General features: G+C 39.6%; 1 protein-coding gene across 1 annotated transcript in view; it reads left to right on the top strand.

The window, feature by feature from the left end:
* The first annotated feature begins 13,305 nt into the window (after nucleotides 1-13,305).
* Nucleotides 13,306-18,974, top strand: part of FBLN5 (fibulin 5) — a 44,625-nt gene continuing 38,956 nt past the window's right edge. Inside the window, exons 1-3 of the mRNA XM_057413323.1 lie at nucleotides 13,306-13,810; nucleotides 15,958-16,012; nucleotides 18,170-18,221. Of these exons, the coding sequence (XP_057269306.1) occupies nucleotides 13,794-13,810; nucleotides 15,958-16,012; nucleotides 18,170-18,221 (124 nt within the window). The 5' untranslated portion in view covers nucleotides 13,306-13,793. The remainder of the gene's footprint in view (nucleotides 13,811-15,957; nucleotides 16,013-18,169; nucleotides 18,222-18,974) is intronic.

The raw sequence follows: 18,974 nt of genomic DNA, 5'->3' as shown, positions 1-18,974 counted from the left end.
CTGAAATCTGGTGGCTTTTGTGCAGTCTCTCGTATTGTAATCATGTCTGTTTAAAGATAGGTATACATATATGTATATATATGTAACAGCTTCAGAATAAAATCACCTTTTGGTGAGCCAAAGCAGAAAGAAATGTTTAGTTTTTAAGAACTGTGTGACGTACAGTATGAATTACAAATGGACTCATGTTGCTCACTATCCTCTGAATGTACTAACTGAGCAGATCTTTATTGTGCAGATTTTTTCTTTAGTTGCTGAGGATTTGATATGTACAAGTTTCTCTTCCAGGAAGCTCTAGAAATGCCAGTAAATGAAGTGTAGACCTTTTTTTTTTTTCTGCCTGCTGTAAATCGGCTCTATTTATTTAGTAAGCTATGAGGAGGGAAATCTAAAACCAAGAAAGGTATTGTAGAACTTCAGTTACTCATTAAGCTACTTCCTTAAGTCCTAGGTGGTCTATTGAGCTATGGGGAAAATTCCCATGGCTTAAGAGGTTTCTGTTCTAGGGATGCTTATGTTATAACTAAATTGCTGGGTCTTGTTGCTTTGTTAGAAATCAAATGTGCTCTGTGTTCTAGGCAGTACTTTTGCATTGAATAGTGTAGAACAACTTCAGTGCCTTGTTGGTCTTTAGACTGTGTCACAGATTATTCTAAACTTTCAAGATTTGTTTTTATTGAAAGATTAGCAGATACATTTTTTCCTCTAATTTTTCTTAGTGTTTGCTTTGTGCTTGATAACTGTTTCATATGTATTTACCTTGCCAGTTTCCCACTTCTAAGTATGTGACTCATGTAGTCTATCCTGTTAATTGTGTGGGTCTTTCACACAGAGTATGCGTGGGGGGAAATTCTCTCTGGAATTTGAGCAGGTGCAGTAGTTGAGAACCTTTGTTCTTCATTTGACTTAATTTTTCTCTTTCACCTTGCTTTTTGCAGGGGAAAAAGAGTATGGTCCTCCTAGTTTTGGTCTAACAAGCTGTCAGTTATCTTCAGTGATAAGGTAATAGAATTCTAGTAAAGAATTCATTTTGCAAACTTGACATAAAGGGAAAAAATAAGGATTAGGATTTTCTGTACTCCTCTTTACACTCTTTTGTATTTTGCTGTTCTTTGCTCATCCTGCATTCTGTCCAAAGAGAAGGAAGTAACTGGTTAATCTTCCAGTTGTTACTGTAGGAGAGCGCACAATTTCTGTGTGTTGTTTTTATTTTTGGGGTGTTTTAAGTTAAGCTCTTTGCATTAAACCAGTTAGCTACAGCCATATAATTTGGCACATTATAGTGACCAGTGTAGAAAAAAATTTTTAAACCAAATATTAGTTCCCAGCCTGCATTTTGTCATTGCTTCTTATTCATTTTCCTGACCCATTTTGCATAAATAGTTACCAGTAAGGCAGGCTACCTGGAACACATATAGCAGTGACTGATTGATAAAGTGAAAGAGACGGAATGGGAGATGCTTGCCTCTTAAGAATGTAACATTATCCCATGCATCATGAAAGCTTCACAATTTTAATCCTTGATGTCATCTTGTTGCAAGTTTTGATTACTGGCATGTAATCCAAAAGATCAAGAATAACTTTCTCAACTTGTTTAATGAGACATACTTGTAAACTTGATGTTGTACTGGGAGTAGATTTTACCAGAATAAAATTAAAATTTATGGAGAGACGTTGTTACACCATGGAAATAACAAAAATAAGTTTCATGCATTCTTTCAGAGAAGTCTTCAATTTATCTAGACATGCAAACCAAACTAGTGTTTGTGTTGATATGCTTCCATCAACGTTTTAATAGACATCTGGTAGTGGTAGCAGTAGGGCTTAAGGAATTAAAAACATTGCATGCATTTGTTTTAGTTTGGCTCTTCTTTTCCCCCCTTCCAGTAAATTTAATAGTTTGTTGTCTTGAGTAGGTGTCTTTCAGGTGGAAAGTTTGTAATTAGGTTTCTTAGAAAATAATATATAAGAACTACCAGCCTGTTTTTTGTTCTCTTGTGTTTCGCCATTACATGCTGCTGAATCCATTTGCAGCCCTGCAAAGCTTTAATGTGGAAACCAGTCTTCAATAAAAAAAATTGAGGACTACACAACTGCTGGCATTCTGTTTAAAGGAAAAAATAATTTGTACATGGCAGTTCACAGCAGTTCACAGCAGTACCGACGCTGACTTTTAGACAGTTGTATTCATCTCAAGCTTACAGAAGCTGAGAAGTACCTGAAAGCATCACCTGTTGTATCTCAAAGGCATTTTGTAGCAAATAGTCTTAAAGCATATTATCAGCGGGAGTGTACAAGAAATGTGCCTGTTTGCAGGTGGTGGTACATCTGTTGAAAGGCTAATTTGGACAAATTAATTCCAAATTTTAGTTCAGCCACGCTGCAAAAAGTCAAAATGTTGTGCCAAAAAAAAAAAGTATCAAGTGATTAAAGGCTTATTTTCTTTGTTGTAGATAACAGTTGGAATATAACTTGTGTTTTTTTCATACATAAAATGGGGCATTTCTCATGCAGTAAGTGCCTGTATCAAGTAATTTGATGTTTTGTGCCTTCTTACTGAACTTGCAGCATTGCTGATTAAAACTAATTTCTTTTAAAATATTCACAGATGTTGTACATCATCCTTGAGCACTGATAGTGAATTAATCTTTCTCTGCTCTTGTGTTAAGATATCCATTAAACAGCTTCTCATAGATAAGATTTTAAAATCAGTGTTGCTTGTGCTCAAGTTTCTATCAGTCTCTGACAGACTGCCTTTGAAAAGGTTGACCTTTCTTGGTCTGTGATGAGTCAGCCAATAAATACTACGGTACCACCAAAAGCATTTCACAGGCCTCTTAAGCGGACTGAAAACACACTATTTTCTCTATTTGTAACCATTTTGATTTAAGTTCTTTTACGCCCTGGGTTGTTTTGGAGGGGTGTTTTTTGGATTGTTCTTGTTGGGATCCATACTCAGGCATTTTCTGCTTTGAGGAAATAGATGCAGCTCCTTGCTGCTGGTAGGTCCAGCTATGTGGAATGTTCCACCCAGAAAGAAAATGCCACTTTTTTAAAAGTCTGCTTCTGCAATTCTGTTTGACTCCTATTACCACAGTAATGTACACTATCTAAGAGTACCTTCCTGCAAATATTGTAGTTCCACAGCTGGGATGGCTCTTGCGGCTGTAGAAGCTGAGCTTCTGTATTACTAGATTCCCTAACTAGTGACAAGAATGTAGTTGTGGAGTGCAAAGCTAAACACAGAGTGAAATCTTGAACTGCTAAAAAAAGAGATACAGATTCACATGAAAAGTTCAAGGTAATTAAAAAAAAAAGAAGAGGGATGGGATATGCCAGATGACTCTTTCTTGCCATATTTCTGTTGTCATTTATTAGGTGGACTAGAAAAATGCAGCAGTCAAGAAAACCATGAAACTAGTAGCATGGTCCCGGAAGACTTGGTTTTGGGTGAAGTGAGAAAAAATCTGCTAAATTTAATACATGTACCTCATGATCAAATTTAACATTGATTACCCTGACAAATTCAAAACCATTCATTATGCTCATAAGATGAAAGAATAATTCCTATTTTAAAGATATGGTGTCTGTTGGTAGGGATTGGAGCTTTGCTACATCTATAAAAAGGTCAAACTTAACATCATCTCAAGCTTGAAGGAGCTTTGCTGAATACACAAATGGGGCAACTTCACAGCTAAGGCTATGCCTCAAGACTGGTCTGCCACACACCAACTGAGCTGAGCCACAGAAACTGAGAGCAGCCAAGATAATTGCCTTTTCAGTGTCAGTTTCTGGTCACCAGTGATAGCAGCTGCAGGAAGCTCTGTAGCAGTGTTCTATTTTGCTGGAATTTTGCCCTAAATCAGTAAACTAGTAGTAGCCATCACTGTCGCAAAGCCACAATATCTAATGTTTGTTGAGGGAATAATTAATAGGGGTCAGGGAAAAGAAGCACATAATGCACTCAAAATGGTGTATGTTTTATCTTTTGGCAACCTTCTGCAAAAACTATCATGCAGACAAAGTTGGGTGATTGATCTTGACCTAGTAAAGGCAGACGGGTGGTAGTTCTTGACCTAGTAAAGGCAGACGGGTGGTAGTTCCTGGTTCTCTGGAACAGGAAGCACTGCTAAACATAACCCACTGAGAACAGGAAGTCAAAGAGTTATAATGCTTCAAATTGAAGTTTTGTGAAGTAGGGAGTAGGCAGCTAAGGACATGCTAAGATTTTGAGAATTTGATCTTTTGGTGCTGCCCAGAGAGGCAGAAGCCCATGTTAGGTTTGGCAGAGGCAACTGCATTTACACAACTGGAGGTACCCTGAATCCATGTGCTTCCTGAGCATTAGTAGAGTATTATCAATAAAAATATATTTAGCCTAAGCAACAAAGTGGCCACTGGATGTAAACAGTGCAACAGTAAGGCATACTAACAGTTTTGAGCAAGTAAGGTGAGTTCAATAAAAATATTAGTTCCTAATTAGGAACACGTAAACAGTGAGAGCTGCAAACATTATTTTGCAGGAGAGTAAGTAGTCACCATGAGAGTGATCCAGGGCACTTTCAGGTGTGGGTGTCTGAGATACTGTATTTAGAAAGGGAAATAAAAGATTGAGCGTTCCGCTAGCCATGGGGGGAGCCAACCAGATGAAATATTGGTTGTAAAATTAACCTTTATGCACAAATGTTTCACTTGTCTCCTGCAGCAGTTTTCTTTATTGTTATAAGGTATTAAAGTACTTGGGCAATACTTTGGTTGTAATAAAAGTGGTTTTAGAATTGCAAGCAAATCACGGAGTTGATTCTGGTTCATTCATATTGTTTTGGTTTATCTGCTATACCGTGGATCCAACACTAAATTTTACCAGGAGTAAAAAATATAGTAAAGGAAGTGGCTTGAATGGTGAACTGGAGCAGTGAAAAATAGTCATCAAAACTGAAACTTTCTCTGGAACTAGAATTGGAAAATATTTAGACTGCACTTTGCTCTGTATTCCTAAGTAGTGGGTGCCAGTAATAATGAAGGCAAACAGAAGACTGCCTTACTTTTGACAATAGGAGCAGGAACACATGTTTAACAGTTTTCAACTAGCTTAGAGGAGGCTTATTATGAAACTACAAAAATTTGAGGAGTACAGGATTCTAAAGAAAACCAGTGAGTCATAACCAGGTTTGCCAAATCTGTCTGGACCCAAACCCAGACTGAATAGCACATTGTCTGCAGAGTATTCAGGATCGAGGACCTGCAGAGAGGCATCTGCAAGCAAAGGTCTTGTAGATAGTACCTCTGTCTTTGCTGGACTCTTGACAGATTGATGGCTATGGTGTGCTGCTAAGAACCTGCCTACTTGGACTGGTGATTCAGGGACCCCTCAGCACTCTCGTGGTGTTCTTCTGAAGTCAGTAAGTGATTCCAGCTTCCTTGAACTGGTACTTTTAATAGGCAATCTGAAGCCTGCACTGCCCTGGTCAAATATGGTTAGTAAATCTAGTTCATGAAAGAAATGTTTTCATTAGAAGCTACAGTGGAATAGGGAAACATCAGAAGTCATTGCAATTGATCAAAACCTGAAGGGCCCAGAGATATAAACAAAACCCTAGTGAGAGGCCAAACTGAGACTGAATTATGCTTGTAACTGACTGGAAGAAGCTTATATGTACCCTGCCACAGTGACGTTGTCTTGTCTTTGTGCTTGACACTTGAATGCCCCAGTTGTCCAGGGTGCTGATGCAGCAACAAGAGCTGCCAAAAATAGAGTGCAGAGGAGAGGAGATGGGCTGAGAAGTTCCACTTCAATAAGCAGTTGAACTTAACCTTCTTGAGTCCTTCCCTTTTTTCCCCTCTCCCTGGTCTTCTAACAGTATGTTCCAGTACCAAGACCTCTTGGGAGTCTCATCCACATGTAACTTGGTTTCAGTGCCCATTCCATGGTCCCTGTCTTGGGCTACCAAGGGTGGCTACAAAGCCTGAAGGTTAAATCCTAGACTTGGAAAGAAATTACAACTATTTTACACAAATTCCTAAGTTTTTGCTGGGAAACGTTCATGTTTGCTGTTTACAGGTGCCAGTTAGAGTTGGCTGGAGCCAGTTTCAGTTGCGTGGAGTAACAGAGTAAATGTAAAAATAAATCTATATGCCACGGATCAGAACTAGTTTCCTGAGATACATAGTAGTTGACGATGTCTCCAAGAAAATCTAGACCTGAAAGATCAACACTGTCTCCTGTGCTGTGCCTCATATCCTGGATTTATTGTTCTATGTTTTATCATATGGAAACCTATTAAATACAGTATCTTATTTGATACCTTCTGTTCTAGCACAAAGGCAATTTTGTGAGAGGTTACACTTAAGATAAATAATTCCGCCGTCAAATACCTTCACATTTAATTCAGTTACAACACTTAATTTCTAAATGTCAAGTGAGTTCTGATGAATTATTGCTCTTCGTTTTCTTGATTTGTTCTACAGCCTCTTCTGCTGGCACTGCAATTTGAGGCAGATCCTCTCAAGTATGATTTTTTAATTTTTTACTTATTTTTTTTTCCCCCACTTTGAGAACCTGTTGGAGTTTCTTGAGCAAATGCAGATAAAGAAGAAATTTAACTTTCTACTGTGATTTTATCTTTTCTAAGCACTATTTTTATACCTTGCTCATCTGTTGGCTTTGCAGACTGGCAGTTTTCCTGCTCTTGGTGTTATTATTAGCTTTTATGCCTCTTACAATTTGTTTCTCAAACTTTCTTGGCCTGCTTTTCTGTTTTTTACATTTCATCTGTCAGAGTTTTTGTTCCTTTGTATTTTCTTCACCTGGAACAGCTTCAGCTTCTTGAATTTTGCTCTGAAACAGTGGACAAAATGGGGACTGATGGCTTTATCAGGCTCCAGCTATGGGCTCTGTTAGCAGTACGAGTACCTCTGTTGAGGGAAGGGTCCAGTTCCACTGTCTTTGCATGGCTGCTTAAGGTTCTGTTCCCCTCCCAGCACCTGAACTGGAGCCCTGGGAACAGTCGAGCTACGGCTGCAGGGGGAGCCCCTGGTACTGCTCAGCTCCTTCAGCTGTGACAACCAGTGCATGTCAAAGCAAAGGCTAGCTGATTAAATGAAAAGAAAGAAACCATCTCTGCTGCAAACTGTGTCCTTTTGCAAAACTTTTGTGAGCACTGCAGTGTGTGTACAGCAAATAGCAAACAGGAGTACATCCCCTGCTCAGTGACGTGGATACCTATAGCATTCTGAATTGCTTCCTTATAGCAGCCCTCATTGCTGCAGAGCAGTGAATGCTGAGTCTGAAAGCAAGTAGACAACACACTCCATTTTTATCACCTGCTTTCATAGCCAATTTATTTCCAAACAGTATGGTTAACTTACAAAACTGCCAAAATAAACAGGTAAATTGTGAAACAGTGTAATCCCTGCTATGGGAATAAGTAGATTAAGTGCAGTAGTTTTTAAATTGAAGAAAAGTTTATAAATGTCTTCTGAGGTTAGGAAAACAGTTAAGTACAAAACAGGCAAAATTATCACTCTCCTCATAAAGAAACCTTCTGTCTCTGTCACTCGTATATTTGCCTGACATGTAACTCTAGAAATCATAAAGAGCCAAAAATGTGGACATCTTTGCCAGTTGTGTCACTGGAGAAAGAAACTTGAAGTCTTTTCTTATATGTGCACCTATACCAGTGATACATGGGAATGTTTTCCACCACTTGGAAAGAGAGAAGCTCTGGAAGGAGAGGGCTGATATCAAATATTTTTCTGCTCTGGATTTGTCAGCAGGGTTCTGGCAGGTGCTCCTAGAAAAATAGCGCACACATTTGTGAACATTCAAACATCCCCACTGATAGATGGCATTTCCACAGACTTGTTTGGGTTTGCTTGGAACCTGAAGTGTTTTAATGGAAAATGCAGAACGGGCTCGATGCTATGGAGGGTAATGTGCTCTGGGTACAAACAAAGTGAGTTGCCTGAGCAGACTAAAAGAAATATTTAACAAAAGAGAGAGAAAGGATGCTCAACTAAATCTGAAGGGGACAAAAAAAAAAAACCCACCCAAAACATAAATCCCATGTGATGAAAATAAAGTACCTGGGAGAGGAGGAAGCACAGGTGAAGCTGATGTTTTACTACACACATGTCCCAGCCCTGGGAATGCTGCTGTGTTAACTTGGAAGGGTGAGCTTACTGCCTCCAGTAAGCTGCTGTAACATGTAGCCTGATGCTGTTGTGCCAGATGTGCCCAGTGCATACAGTGTGGTGCAGTGGTGCATGAGATAGTAAAGAACTGGAGAAACTGCAAAAGGCACTGCATTCTTGAGGCATTTAAACATAAAATAAATTGGTCTTGAGTATTTCTAAGGGAGGCTATAGTATGTACTTCTAACTCTCTGGTCGTAATTGGAGACCAGTGGTTTATGTATCCCAGCCCTTGTGAAGACTAAATATTGGCTTCTTCAGATGGTGAAATAGACTTTAGTCTTGGTCCAGAAGTACTAAGAGTTTTAGGTATTTCTTTATGGAAGCTCATTATTAGCTGAAGTTGGCCGTAAAGGATTTATGTTTGTTATTGAAAGAGGCTGGTAAACATCTTGTCATGAGATTAAAGAGTATTGTTTTCAACCACACTGTCTAGATCATTTGACAAAAAATGCAGAGGAGAAGACTTCAGCCTAGCTTATGTACATGTCAATCTTATAAAATAAACAAAAACAAACTAAAGGAGCTTTCCAGTTTCAGGCAGAATGTGAATTGCTCTCTGCTCAAGGAGGAAGTTCAACAGGGAAAGAAAGAAGTATGAACGGTGGCTGGCACATCATGTTCTTGGATGCTCACAACTGCCCAAGGGAAAGGTGTGAGTTCCCAAGATCTTTTGTCTTTAGGTACAGGATGGTGTTCCATATGCATTTTACAGGAAAACAGGTTTAAAAGCATAAATGCCAGTCATTTAAGGATCAAAAAAATCAAGAAGAATGTTGTATACTGATGCAAATTAATAGTAATAGGAAAGGTCTTGCTGGGAGTTGTTGCGTGCACCAAAAATGCTGTGAAAGAGTCTGTATTTTTCCTGGAAAACTTACAAAAAGATTTAGTTTGCTTGCTTTCCTTGCTTTTGTTGGGGAAAAACAGAACAAAACAAAACCAAGTAAACAAAAAACCAGAACTGAACCATACTGAAGCATTCTTCCAAGAATATTACTGTTTTTTGCCTCAGGTGGTCTTGCTAGACTTCCCATGAAAATACTACAGCTAAGCAGGTGATCATGAACATCAAACTTGATCCTTCTGCAAATAATACACCTGAAACAGTTTTGTCTTACAGCAGATGCAGTTCATTTGGCATAAATTTAAGCTGTTTGGTTTTCAGTACGTGCTAGATTCTCCTATTCCTTATGTAATAGGATGATTAATACGTTTTCAGAATGGATCCAGTAGTGCCTGGCTTTCCACTGATAACTTTTTTTCTAAAAGAAATTATGCTGTTAGAAGCCAGTACCACAGTAAGCACAGACCTGCAAGATAGTAACATCTGCAAGATGTAGAGTTGGATAAAGTGAAATATAAACTTTCAATTATGTGGCTCACCTGGTAGGGAACTCTGAGACCATCTGCTACGACATCACAAGGGCTCTTGCTTATGGTTCTTGGGAAACAATGATATCATCAGCAGTATTGTCATCTCAAAGGCATGCATGCTACAGGCACATGGGTGACATCCCCATACAGGAGGTAAGGAAGGGATGCTGTACTGGCCTTTTTTCCTATGGATAGCTCACACAGGTGATGTGTGCCTCAACTGTACCATGTTGAGTCAACTAAGCCCCAAGAGACAGCAGCACAGCAGGAGCAGCACTTTCTCCTCCTGGAACAGTAGCGTAAGCTGCAGATCAACACAACATCTCAGAGACTCTACGTTCCCAGTATGTTTTAGTTAGCACTAGTGATGTTTCTACCATTACGTATTATGTTAATTTTCCCTGTTAATTCTTGCTTGTGTTGTGTCTGGCTCAGAAAGGAAAATATGTGTGGGACTGTGCTTTTGACTTCTGGTTTGAGCCATCTGGAACAGGTTAGTATAGCATTGATGTTATGAGATAGCACTTGTAATTCAGACAGTACCTGAAGCAGGCCTCAGCTAATGATGTTATGTAGTCCATCTTTGAAAAAGGAGAGGGAATCCTCTGCAAACACCAACAGTTTGAAATTCAGATTCTTTCCCAGGAGGTGGAAGAAACAAGCCCTACTCTTTTTCAGGCAGAATTAGGGTTTGAGACCAAGTTTCCCATGTGCTTAGTGCTATTCATGTGGTGGTAGGGTGAGACGTGTGTTTCAAATTGCTGCGTGTCTTGTGTTATATCAGCATGTGACAATACAAAAGCTTGCTAATTTGTCAGTCTCTAGGATCACTTATACCAATTTCCACAAGCAAAAGCCAACTTTCTCATGGAGCTTAGGTACTATCAAAATGCAATCATTCCAGTAAATACCCAGCAGTTTTGCTCTAAGTGCTTTTCCAGTTTTGCTAGTAGAAAATTTGGTTCTATAAGGTCTGATAGGAGCAGAGTGGATGTTTTTAAGCATCTAAAGCTTGGATATATATGGCCTTAAAGTGTCAGTTATTGCCAAATTCCTTTAATGAATTCAGGTCTGTATGGCTGTGTAAAAGATGCCTAAGATTTGTCACTCAAAAAAACATTGGGCTTGTACCCCTACTGCCATACAGAGCTGTGTGATTTCACTCTGCTCCCACAGTTTGACAGTGTCCTTGAGAATGTTCAGAAAGGGTGAACTTTAAAAAATGACAAGAACATCTAAGAAGGTGTTTGACAACATAGCTATGGAGAAGTATAATATCAGAATTAAAAAGAACATAGATGAAGTGTTGTGAAAGTTAGTATATGAGAACTTGGCTTTGTGATAGAGTTGCTTTGTTAAGGAGTCCTGAGTGTAATTAACTCTTACTGAGGCCCCTGACCTATACACAGCTTTTGTCTTAGCATTCAGAAGCCATTGGATTATGTTCTTCAGTGCTGAGGGTCTCTTTTAACACAGCACTGTGCATTATCTGCAGGAGCATAGTGCAATTCATACACTCAGTTGTATCATCCAGGGAGGCTAGAGTTAAGATTACATGACATAGTTTATGTGCCCCTTATGATTATGTATTACACAATTTTTGAAATCCAAATCTTAAACATAATTCAGGGCATAGTTTCAACCCTAGCTATACACAAAGCAAATGGTTAAGAACATAGTTACTTTTACCCCTTTTATACGGGGGACTGTTCTGCACCTCCTCATGAAGACAAAGAAAATGTCAAGGTAATCTAAATGCAGTAATAGATTTTATAACATGGGGGGGATATTTGAGACCACTGAAGCGAGAGTGTTGCTAGATGTGAAGTTTATCCACCATTTTAAGCATAAATGGTGAAGGTGTCAGAACACAGTGCTGAAAGATATATTGAATTGTCCATGCTTATATAGGGTGAACAAAAGGGGGTTTATGTACCACAAACTTCTTCCTTTATGCAACTCTTCCTGTCAAGGAGAGTTGTGAGAAGGGTGTGGCTGTATCTCATTACTTGGTGGCTGATGGTAGTTGCAGAAAGGTGCTGCAGAAATTGGACTTAGCCGTAATATCAAATCTTTTTATTTAGGAACAAAACCAGTCACCACACTGTAAACTAGCCCAAGCTGTGGTTTGGTACACTTCTTGTACTCTGTCTTTTTATTCACCCCAGCTGTCAGATGGAGACAGGAAAAATCAAAACATTTGTATAGTTTTCTTTCTTAAGGGAGCCCCTTAGGTGGTCAGGTCTGGATTCAGCTCCTGATTCCAGCGCTGGAACACCTCTGCCAGTTGGCTGATGAATCAGAAATCTTTAGTCTGAGGCAATTCTTTGGGAGCAAACTGGTACTGCATTCTTCCAGTGTTTCTGGCATGCATACAATGATTTTTCTATGCAATGGTGAGAAAAGTTCAATGGATCAGCAAGTGAAAGATCAACAAGTATGTGCAGCAAGCTCTTCATCTACACAAATGGATGCTCCGAGCATGTGTTTTGCTGTAGAGCTGTTTCCTATAGTTTCAGTTATCTTCACACACCTAATATAGAGCAAGCCCTGCTACTTTTCGGCTTGTTAGCTCTCCAGATCACTGAGTGTATTGAGAAACACTGGAGTTACGGAGTAATGAGAACACTCTCTGTTAGCCTTCTGCCACAATGAAAATTTGCTATGTATTTCTTGTCTGCTTTCTCACCCATGACAAAACTTTCCTCTCACAACATGCCCAGTGACCTTCTTCAGAAGTCCCTTGTGTGAGTTTTTGTTAAGCTCTGGGGAAGTCTATTTAAAATTCATCTGCAAGTGTATTGGTTCTCTTTGAATAATTCTAGGAGGGTGTGTAATTTTCCATACAATACAGGTGAGGCAAAGAAGCCATTGAGAGGCAGACTTTCAGAAATGGCACTGAGTGTCTGATGCTGTCATTTTGGACAGTTGCAGGCAGTTAACAAGGTACAGAGCTGTTGCACTTCCCATTAGCATCGATATGACTCAGCAACCCTGGAGCAGCTCAGCCTTTGTATCTTCCCCTGGGTATCCATGCCTAGAGGCCAGTTTTATGAATATCTGTTGTAACAACTCTGTTTCTGAATCTGCTATAGAGAGGGATGACAGATTTTTGTCTGGTTGGGCATCTCACGTTCGTTAGGAATAAAGGATTTCCTCAAATGGAAAACTCAACAGAATTTTGAAGTAGTCATTTAATATCTGTGTCTGTATTCAGTTTCAGTGTTCATCTTTGGATCTAGCATAGACCTGCAGCATCTGATTGCTTACCTCTCACATCTCATAAATGTTCTGCTTGACATGTTAAAGTTCTGCTTGTGGCAACACTGCAAAACACCTGACAAAGTACTTTATTTCCTTCCTCTGCAGTTTTAACTGGAGATCTGCAAGATTTGTCTTTCCTGAGAAATACTTCATTTTACAAGCTGCTCCCTTAAGCATGGGGTCAGTGTTTGCAGACAAACCATTTGTTTTCCTTTGAACTTTTAATTTGTTTATTCCTGTTTTCAGATAATCCCCAAGCAATATAGTTCCTGTAGCTGCAAGCGTCATGAATTCAAGTTATTCACCTCCCAGAGGGTCAGACCTTTCATCAGTATGCCATTGGCACGAAGCAGTGAGTGTTGCATATTCATTGTCCGAGACACCAGCTAGAGGGCCTCCAAAAAAGCCTGACTTTTTTTTTGTTCTCAAAGCAAGGAAAACAATCCCTTCCCTTCTCCAGTCCCTTGATAAGGGTTTCTGTCCAATAACGGTGCTCTCTGCTCTGAGGCACATTTAACTGTGAAGTTTGCAGCGGGAGAGGCTTTCCTTCAAGCTGTTAGTGTTTTATCCTGGCAGGCTCCTCGAGGTTGTTGTGAGGAGTCTAGCCAGTTGGTGAGCTTTGTAATCTAAACCAGCTGTCCCAGGCTGAGGCCCCCATTTGCATTGTTTAACATACTTAGAAAATGAAGTGTTCATTTCTAACATTCCTCCTCCAATTGGTTTAATGCTGAATTACAGAAGAGAACTAAGCAAAACCAGGTGCTTTCTCTGTATTCTCTCCAGTGTCTGAGGAGGTACAGACGGCTCCTGATCTTCTCCATTACTTGCTATTTCATTCTTTGGACTATAAATGACTGACGAACTGAAGTGCTAGCAGAGGGTAATGTTTGGAAAAACTTTTTAGTTATTCATCAGCACAGACTCTGTTTTTTTTCCACCTTTCCCTAACAGTTTTGGACATGCAAGGATTAAAAAGGTAAGTGGTATGCATGCAACTTCTCTACTTACTGAAGGGAAACCTGCTTGTGGAAAAAAGCTGTGGCAGGGATTCGGTATGCCAATCCACTTGCTAAAGCCATTTGCAAAGAGACGGGATCTCAGTGGTCAGAGGTGGCGAAAGACGATCTGTCTGTTATTAAATCTGTGCTGTCTCTGACAAGTTTCTTCTTAATCTGTGCTTATACCCTGTGCTTTAGGAACCCCAGCATCCGCAGGAGTGCTGAATTGCGGCAGCAAATGATCCCACTGGCTACAGTGATTGATTTGAAGCTAATTAGTTACTATTGCAGAACTTAACCACTAGTTTAAAATATTTTGCCTGCTGGGCAAGCTCCTGTGACCAGCTGCATGTAGTGTTGATAGGTTGTGCTGTGCATGTCTTAATAATTCTTGAGGGGATTTGAGATCTAAAGTAATGAGCAAATTGAGATGATGGTTGGAGGCAGAACACATAAGAGGCGGTAAGGTCACCCCCCACCAAGAGAAAAGAATATATTATCTTGTAACAATGGAAACTAAGACTGTCTAGAAATGTATGTGTTTTGTCTGACCAGTTTTATAGGGGATTTTGTTAGTGTGCAGTACTCTGTAATAATGTAGAGTGTAGCTCAGTTTCTAGGTGTTAACATTCAGCTAAAACCTGTTTTATTTCCTTTTAGTGCTGTTCTTGCTATATGCGAAGTGAGTACACAGTCTTTGTAATGGTGCATGCTTTAAAATCTCTTAAAAAAGATTTGAGGAATCAGTAAATGAAGTGCAATCCTAAATGGGTAACGTTGTACTTTGAATGCTTTCCATCCGACTCCAAGGAAAAATCTGTGCAGAATTTGCCTTTTCTTGTCACTCAAAAGCTGCCAGCAAGCACATTCTGTCTTCGTAGCACTATGGACAACCATTTTAGGGTTTATGTTTACTTTTCAGAGCTTGTGCCTGTCTTCTCATTTAAAACAAATTTGTTCAAATGTGTCGGTCACTGCTTGTGTGTGGTTTTGTCTGATGCATTTATAGGTCTTGTTCAAGAGCTCAGTTTGCACTGGAAATCAGAGACAGCTCTGAGAGAAAGTTGGCAGCTTGCTTGGGTAGCAGAGCTAAGGCTACCTAAAATATCCCTTGCTTCCTGTGCTAGTTTTGTGGGAACATATTGTATACAATTGCCATTCAGAACTAGAATCCAAGATAAGCAAGATGTGGGTCTAATTGTATTGAGAAGAAGTTTTGTATGAGGCAGTGGCGAAACACTGAAATCCATAGTACATAGAAAAAATAATTTCTTATTATCCTTTCATGGGTTTCAGTCTCCTGGTAAATACTCGGGGGTAAGAGCTTAGTTGACCAGAATTTTTATGCTCTAGTTAAGGAGTTCCAAAAATAGCCTCAGAGCTCTGTTATAAAGGGATCCCCTTCTTTCAGTTGCAGTGAAGAGACCCAGTAGGTCCCACTAGATGCTAAGATGATATAACTGTGAAAGGCTTCACTGAATATAGCAACTTCTAGTAGCTGATGAGCTGGCACGGTCTGTCTGCTTACAGAGCGATGTATTGCTCAAGATTGAATAAAGGGACAGAATCTGGCCCTAAGAAAATGGATTAATCTCAGATATAGTCTCCTGGGGATGAAATGCGGTTTAGCGGTTAGAGCAACTGGCTTGGATTCAGGACCTCCTGCATGACATGTCTGCAGTCTTGCCAATGCGTTGCAACTGTGAGTTTAGGCAGGGCCTGTGCTCTGGTTTACCCGTCTGTACAATGTGCATAATGTGCAAGAAAAGCTTTTATATTCTCAAAAGGAAGGTGTCAGAGAGGGGCAAAAATGCTCACTGAATATTGCACACTTTTTCGTTAAACAGTTGCTGCATGGGGTGTCATACAAATATAGGTTAGTTAATAGGCATGTACAATCTGATTTTAATCCTAGTTGCACAAAACCATAGTATATTAGTAACTCTGAGATCCAAGTGTGGCCCACAGTTGTATTACTCCTCTCTTGAGGCCAAATTTATGTTAGCAAAATGCTGTGGAATATACTGAAATGTCACTAGAAATTAATTTGCTCATGCGTATTTGATTCTACATAATGAACCTGGATATTAGAAGGTTTTCAGCCTATTTTCTATGCACATTACAGGATACTGACTGCTTTCACACTGGCCATCTGCCTTTCAAGACCTGGAAAAGCACAGGTGAGAGGTATACACAGAGATCTATGTGCTGTTTTGTACTGAAGTGCTGTATGGCATGAGGCTTAACTGGCTAGCAGGTGAATAGGAATCTTTGTGGTCTGGGGTTTACATGAAAAGGAAGCTGTGTGGTCTAAGGGTTTAGAGGGGAGAACTTGGAGCCAGCGATATTCTGGAGTTGAACATGGACTGAGCTTATTGACTCAACATTGCCAGCTCAGCAAGATATCCCTGTAGAAACCTGGAACTCACTGAAAAACCTGATTCTGCCTGTTACCTGAATGCTTCTGGAAAAGGAAACAAGAAAAGCCATCCCATGAGACCAGGGACAGCTCAGTTTTGTGGTGGGAACATCCACTCTTGGAAAACTTATTCATATAAATAGGTATTTTCTGTCTACAGCAGGATCTTGTTTTAAGACTGTTTACTTTTGGACTGTGATCCTGAATGACTGTATCCTAGTTTTCATTTTAATTTATGCCTGATACCATTTTTGTTCAAGAGGCAGGGCTTTTGAGGGTGGATGGAAGTAAAGCAGTCCAGTTCCTGAAATAGCAGAAGCATTAGTTCTTTGTGTTCTTGGGTTCCATGTGGACTTTAAATCAGGAGAAACAGTTCCCAAAGGCATGTTAAGTTTGGATTCCTAGTTGATAATCCAGATATACTCAGTGTCAAGAGCTGTGTTTCTAAATACCTTTGCCAAAAGTCTCTGAAATGTAGCTGTTTGGTTTTCTTTTTTTTCTCTTACATTGAAAATTTCCTGCACATGGCATGCTTATGGATACTTTTGTGAACATGTCTGTATGGGAAATGCTTTTCATGCCCCTGGGGAATTTTTGAGATGTCTTTAAGGGTTTGTTTTTATAATTTGAAAAACATTTCCATTGTGATTTTTATAAAAACATCCTGTACCATAAATTGATTTTTGAAGTCTAAGCAGAAAGCAACTTGAAACCAAAATTGTATCAGTGACTTCTTTCTGAAGATACTGAAACTGGTCATTTTGACAGTATTGGATCCTTTTCTAGAATAAAGTTCTAAAAAGTTGTTGAAACCAGTTCTACAGCAGATTCAGTGCTGAATCATCACTTACTGTCCAAAAGAAAATAGTTGTGTTAAAAAGTATCTCAACTTTTCCTCCTAACCTAGGTGTAGTGTATGCGCCACAGCACAGAAAAGAGAACAAAAGGTAGATTACGTACATTCTTTAAAACGTGAGGCTTTCCACAACATGATGCCAAAACATTTCAGAATGCCAAAATAAATGAGGACTGAATTCTTTCATACTTGTTTGACACTTCTAACAGTGGGTTTGTGTATTCATATGTGCAAGTGGCAGGTGCACTCCGAGCAGTACCATGTGTTTCACTTCATGTTCCCTCCCTAGTTCCTGCAGTGGTCTGCTTCCACTGACTTATCCCTCTAACCCCTTGTCTCCCACCTACAACTTTGCCAAACATGAGCCAAATACTTTACTCTTCCACTGATTTCTTCCACAAAGTCTAAAACTAAGTGGTTTTATCATTTAGCAACTACAAAAAAGGAAGAATCTTGAACACACTCCATCCCCTGGTCACTTCAGTGGTTCCTGGTTTTTGGATATCTCGTGCTTACATTCCTTAGTATAACCTATTAACTGTCAGGTTCCTGTGCTTGTGTCAACTGCTTGGCTGGTTGTTGTGTAGCTGAAGACACAGTCAAAACCTAGGGAGAGCAGGGAATCGTTTTAATGGGCTTTGATACAGTCTTCACTAGGATTGGCTTAGAAATGCTGATGACTATTGATGAGGTGCTGAATACTCAAAGTTTCAGCCCTGATAAAGACCAGCACCACAGGATAGGAAGGAGCAAAACTTCCAGTAACGTTGCATGCCTAGAACATGTGTCATCTAAAGATTTATTCTCTCAGATTCAAAAGGCTTGGTATAAATGAAAAGCCTTAGTTTTATTTTATTATTTTGTTACAACTGTTAAGGGGCTAGCATATGTTCTGAGACCTCAGGTTCATGCCTTGCTGGTTGTCCTTTGGGGTAGGGACTTCATTTTGGTGTAATGTAAAGTGCTGGACAATTGTGCTAAACGTAATAATCCAGATGAGCACTTGATTCTGCAACTCTCTCATTTTACAGTCACTGACTGTCCTTTGTTTTCTTATTTTAGCAACAATGCACTAATGGGTTTGACCTGGACCGTGCCTCTGGGCAATGCTTAGGTAGGACTTTAATTAAATCCATACATTTAAACGGAGTTCAGAAATCCTGAATTGACTGAGTTTACATTGTGCTGCTGCTAGTACATTTTAGTTGAAAGTTCTTGCTGTTTGACAAATATGTGTGTTTGTGTATCTGTATATATAAATATATACATATATATAAAAATATGTGTTTACATAGCACAAGTATATAGCAACATTGTTGAGATACTAATCGGCTGTCAGTGATTCTCAAATAACAGTGCTGCATTTTGATGAGAGCTCACTCTAGTTGCCCAGTGACAAGGGTCATTCACTCTCCTCTTTCTCCTTCAGCCAGTATTTAGTGGCTTTGTTGGAAGCCTCCACTTGGTGGCTCAGAGAGTCTACCACTTCTCAGCGTTGAAACTCCAAGTAAATTGTTAAGGCAATGTAGGGAAACACACACTTTGACCTATAGCATCTTTTTATCAATGGCATTCATTTTCCAGGGCAGCATTTTCTGCATGTATTAAAGTCACTCAAGCAATAAGGAAAAAAACAGAAAAAGACTGCTTGCCCTGCCATAGCAGCCTACTGCTTCCGTGCCCCAAGAACCAGGCAAATGCTCAGCTTGACTTGATTTCTATCTTGATTTCTCAGCTTGATTTCTATCTTTCTAAATTTAATTCAGTGATGATCTCAATCATAGCAAGAAGGAGGTCTGAACCATGTCGCCAGATCTGAACATCCCTAACTTCTTCTGTGGGAGGAAGCTCAGGAGTTCCAAATCAG

The sequence above is a fragment of the Pezoporus wallicus genome, unplaced genomic scaffold, assembly GCF_028554395.1.
Source record: "Pezoporus wallicus isolate ANWC-B61680 ecotype Strahan unplaced genomic scaffold, APGP_CSIRO_Pwel_v1 contig_3017, whole genome shotgun sequence".
Taxonomy (NCBI): domain Eukaryota; kingdom Metazoa; phylum Chordata; class Aves; order Psittaciformes; family Psittacidae; genus Pezoporus; species Pezoporus wallicus.
Note: the sequence above shows the minus strand (reverse complement) of the source record. Positions and strands in the feature narration are given on the sequence as shown.